The 5,000-nt window shown below is 47.9% G+C and overlaps 1 protein-coding gene across 4 annotated transcripts in view; it reads left to right on the top strand.

The window, feature by feature from the left end:
• Window positions 1-2,491, top strand: part of adam15 (ADAM metallopeptidase domain 15) — an 18,784-nt gene extending 16,293 nt beyond the window's left edge. For 2 of the 4 annotated variants that reach the window (XM_070967213.1, XM_070967212.1), the window contains 2 exons: window positions 2,051-2,178; window positions 2,261-2,491. In XM_070967213.1, coding sequence (XP_070823314.1) covers window positions 2,051-2,178; window positions 2,261-2,342 — 210 coding nt within the window. In that variant the 3' untranslated portion in view covers window positions 2,343-2,491. Of the gene's footprint in view, window positions 1-524; window positions 585-1,472; window positions 1,539-2,050; window positions 2,179-2,260 lie in introns of all 4 variants that reach the window. The other 2 variants (XM_070967210.1, XM_070967211.1) reach the window with 2 other exon arrangements.
• The last annotated feature ends 2,509 nt before the right edge of the window (window positions 2,492-5,000 follow it).

The following is a 5,000-nucleotide window of genomic DNA, read 5'->3' as shown; positions in this document are numbered from 1 at the left end:
GATCTCGTCTCGTCCTCGTCCTCGTCCTCGTCCTCGTCCTCGTCCTCGTCCTCTGAAACTGAAGCAAACGTTTGTTTGTTTTTATTGATCCTGAATCTGAATCTGAACCAGTTTGTGATGTGAGAGGAACATGAGGGTCTGTGGATTTCCCTCCCTCACAGACTGTACGTGATGACAGTGAACGCATCACCTCACATCCTTCATACAGACTGACTGACACACACGTCAGACCTGATTGGACTGGAGAGCGTTTGGACCTGGTCTGACTGGTCCGGGATCAGTTCTCAGGGACCTGTTAAGACCTCCACTGCCTGAACTTAAAGGTGTAGTTGTCGGGAGCTGCTCCGTCTTAAAGTGAAAGGTGTGGATTCAGGGTCGACTGATGTTTGAATCAGAGCAGTTTGGAGATGAAACCAGAAAGCTTTGAGTCTCAGGAAGTTTTAAACAGGACGACCTCTGACCTCTGACCTCTGACCTCTGACCTCTGACCTGCTGCTCTCTGACTTTCATTTCTGCTGCTTCAGTCTGTCAAACAGCGACCGGCCCCCCCCTGCAAGCCTCTGCCCCCCGACCCCTACAGCCAGGTACTGTCACCTGTAGTGTGTAGTCGTCCTGTGTGTCCTGTGTTTGTCTGCGGTGCGTGAACACGTCCAGCTCTACGTCGCCTCCACCTGCTGGTTGGAGGAGCAAACTCGTATTTCAGAGTTCAGTCAAACGTTGATTAAACCTCAAATGGTCGAGACTCGTTACATGGCGTCAGTCCGCCTCTCAGGCTGTCTGACTTCCTGTCTGTGGCTGTCAGCTCCAAGCTGATTGGTTCCTACTGAAGATAGAAATCTTAAAAAAACTTCACACATATTTAGTTTGATTTTCAATCAGCTGCTCACTGCAAACAGGAGGAAACGCTGCATCTGACAGGGACTACTTTCAGCGGCGGATGAATCCACACTTGATGTTTTCATGCATTTGTTTGTTTATTTATTGTCATTATTGATCAATCTGTCGATTATTTTACAATATAGTGAAAAATGTTTATAAACTATCGTCTAAATGTCCAATTTCTCGTCACACAAAACACCAAAAAAAACCTTTGAGACATTTGAACCTGCGACTTTCACTATTGATTGATTATTGGTAACATGAGTGCAGTGATTCTTCATCATCAGACGAATTGATTCATCTTTTCTAACGACATCGTGGCCACTTTCACCGCTGGTGAGCTAACCACTAACATGCTAGCTAACGTTTAACCTGCTAGCTCAAGCCAGCAGCTGCTAGCTCACTAGCTAACGGCTGCAGCGTGGCATGTGTCTGTCTGCATGTGTCTCCATCTGATTAAAGTCAGAAAGCCGGATGCTAACGCAGTAGCTCCTCCGGCCGTTAGCGTCGTGAGGACGGTTTTGGTTTCCTCCTGACTTCATTAAACAGGAAGTGTAAAACATCTTCTCTCTTCCTCCTCACTAACCTTCAAGCTGCTGGTGAGTCGACCAGCTCCGCCCGACAAGCCACTCCCCCCTGACCCCGTCACACCTGGACAGGTACATCACACCTGCACGCTGGTGGCTGCTAGCATGTAGCTTGCATGTCCGTAGCACGTAGAGAGAATGTGGAGAGAAGGTGTTCGATCAGCAGAAAGACGATTAGTTCTGCCTGATTGATCGTGTGATTTGTAGCTGGTGACTCGTGATCAGGTGGACCAATCAGTGAGCGAGGGACATGTGGTCTGTGAGAGACGACTGGCGGAGCAGATGATCTGGACTCTGTCAAACAGCCAGAATCAAGCGAGCTCCAGCGAGTCTTGCTGCTGAAAACCACCACTTCCTGCAGACCTTTCACATTAAAACTTTACAAGCTGAAACGCTTTTAATTTGAAAGGCAGCTGCAGGAAGCGCTATGCAGCAGTGAGCCGACAGTGTTGTTAGCTGTCGACGTCGTCGCTCTGTGACGGAGCGAAGACGCTGATGAAGATCAGACTCTTCAGACCAGATCAAAGAATAAAACTTCACGTTGACGTCGACGCACCAAACGCTTCGCTCACTTTTCTCTGCAGGTTCCGTCCAAACCCGTGGTGCCCATAAAGCCCCTCATTCTGGCCCCGCCGTCCCACCCCCACGTCCCCCCTCCCCACAGCAAACCACCGCAGCACAGAGCCGTCGCACCTGCAGCCGCCGCCAACAGGTAGGTGTGCGGGCCCCGAGGGGCCGGACATGTTGGACAGGCTGACGTCACGAAGCGTTGACTGTGCTGTTTCTCTCTGCAGGCGTCCTCCTCTTCCTCCTGTTCCTCCTCCTCCTCACGCCCGGCCCTCAAACCCTCAGAAAGTGGCCTCGTCTCCTCTTTAGCTCCGTTAATCTGCAGATCAGTCAAACCTGCGGAAGACGATGAAGATGATGATGAAGACGTGTTCTCACGTAAACCTTGAAAACTGTCAGAAACTGTAAATAAAAGCTGCTCACCTTCAGAGTTCAGTGCCTTGCTCAGCAGCACCTCGGCGGGAAGCGTCACGCCGCCCCCTGCAGCCTGCGGGGCCATCACTGCCTTGCTCCAGGACCCCGAGGTGGGAATCAAACCTGTGTCTGAAAGGAAGGAAGAGTGCTTCCCAAGCTGTGGTCTGCGGCCCTCTGAGGGACCTGAGGGGGCCCCGCTGCAAACAAACAACAGACAAACGAATCAGAAAAACTCAGTATTTATTGAACTTCATCAGAGGGAATAAAGTCATGGACGGTTTGTTCTGGAGGGGTCAAAGGTCAAGGTGGATCCTCCACAGTCCAGCTTGACTAGAGTGTGTGTTGTTTGGAGAAAAGGTCGGATGTTTCAAGTGTCTCGACTTTATTCTGAAAAGGTTTCAGGAGTTTTATTTTGTAAAATCACAACAGTGTCTGTCGACCCCTGCCGGACAGCTGAACTGGAAGCCTTACTGGGAGAACTGGTCTTGCTCCAGTAACTCCGTCTTTTTCTGCTGGAGATGTTGGTTTGTATTTTTCTATGGGAGGCAGTTTGGAATGTACTGAATGTTTTAACTTTACGCCAAAGACGAGCCGATCAATAACGCAACACGACAAAATCAGTTTCATCAAACGTCTGAAAGAAGACGAAGACGAGCAGCGAACCAGTGAAGCCGAGAGATTTGATGAGAGCCAATGAGACAACGACATGAAGCCGAGAGATTTGATGAGAGCCAATGAGACAACGACATGAAGCCGAGAGATTTGATGAGAGCCAATGAGACGACGACATGAAGCCGAGAGATCTGATGAGAGCCAATGAGACGACGACTCGGAGCGAAGACTTTTCACCATGAGACGAACTTTTTCCGAAACACGAACCAGCAGAAAATATTCCTGAAGAAACGTTGATCTGTTGCCTTTTGTAGTTTCTGCCTTCAGCGTTCAGTAAGAAGTACTCACATCCTTCACTGCAGTAAAAGTACTAATACGCACTGAAAATACACTCTTCCAGTCAAACTCCTGTGTGAGTAAAGTTTTCCTCTCTGCGGTCTGTGGATTCATGTTCCTGCTGCGTCCATGTGTTCATTCATGTGTTCATTCATGTTCCTGCTGCGTTCATGTGTTCATTCATGTGTTCATTCATGTTCCTGCTGCGTCCATGTGTTCATTCATGTGTTCATTCATGTTCCTGCTGCGTTCATGTGTTCATTCATGTGTTCATTCATGTTCCTGCTGCGTTCATGTGTTCATTCATGTGTTCATTCATGTTCCTGCTGCGTCCATGTGTTCATTCATGTGTTCATTCATGTGGTCATTCATGTTCCTGCTGCGTCCATGTGTTCATTCATGTGGTCATTCATGTTCCTGCTGCGTTCATGTGTTCATTCGTGTGTTCATTCATGCGTTCATTCATGTTTCCGCTGCGTTCATGTGTTCATTCATGTTCCCGCTGCGTTCATGTGTTCATTCATGTGTTCATTCATGTTCCTGCTGCGTTCATGTGTTCATTCATGTGTTCATTCATATTCCTGCTGTAGGTGTTTCAGCTCATTGAACTCCTTCATCTCCTGTTGCTGCTTTAATCTTCATCACTGCTTCAGATTGTAGAAGATCATCACATGTTTGCAGCATGGCGTCCTGTAAAAACCTCGTATCTCCAGAAAGGAAGAAAACAGGCTGTTGTCAGAGTTTTTAAAGAGTTTACTGAGCTGAAGAAGACATGAAGGAACTCTTCATCCTTCACTTCAGCACATCTGGAGATACGAGCTTTTCACTGGACAGGAAGGAGTCTGAAGAGTAACTGAAGCTGTGATGTAATGATGGAGTAAAAGTACCTCTGACATGTGCTGGAGTTGAAGTATAAAGTTGTATAAAATGGAGCTACTCAAGTAAAGTACAAGTACCTAAAATGTGTACTTTAGTACTTAGTTACTTTCCTCCACTGTCTGTGTTCAGAGAGAAACGATGTCAAACTACACAAGGCAACAAATGCTAGGCCCCGCCCACAGGAAGTGATGTCACTACGGTCCGAGGAAAAACCCTCAGACACAAACCTGAACGTTTCCACCCGACAGTCCTTAAAGAGTCGTGACACGTCTGATCATTCAGGCTGATTGATTGATTGATTGATTGATTGATTGATTGATTGATTGATTGATTGATTGATTGATTGATGCTGTTAGTCCCGCTGTGTTCACATGTTTGCTGCTGGAGGAAACGTCCTCAATAAAGCCGACTGTTTTTTCAGTGATCATTGGTGCAGATCATTTATTGATTGGTGACCTCATGGATCATTTTGAATTTGTTCTGATTCTGTGTTGATGAGACCGGATCCAGATGTCCACAGAGACCAGAGACCGTCTGTGGAGGACGCAGAGGGTCACGGTCCAGACAGGGTCCCAGGCGTCTCAGAGGAGGTAAACAATGCCTCCAGCAGAGATCCAGTGGATCCAGATCCAGATCGGGATCAGGATCAGGATCAGGATCAGGATCAGGATCAGGATCAGAGCGGCTGCAGCCATTGATCGCTCTGCAGCTCGTTTCTCATTGGTC

Source organism: Chaetodon trifascialis, chromosome 7, assembly GCF_039877785.1.
Source record: "Chaetodon trifascialis isolate fChaTrf1 chromosome 7, fChaTrf1.hap1, whole genome shotgun sequence".
NCBI lineage: Eukaryota > Metazoa > Chordata > Actinopteri > Chaetodontiformes > Chaetodontidae > Chaetodon > Chaetodon trifascialis.
Note: the sequence above shows the minus strand (reverse complement) of the source record. Positions and strands in the feature narration are given on the sequence as shown.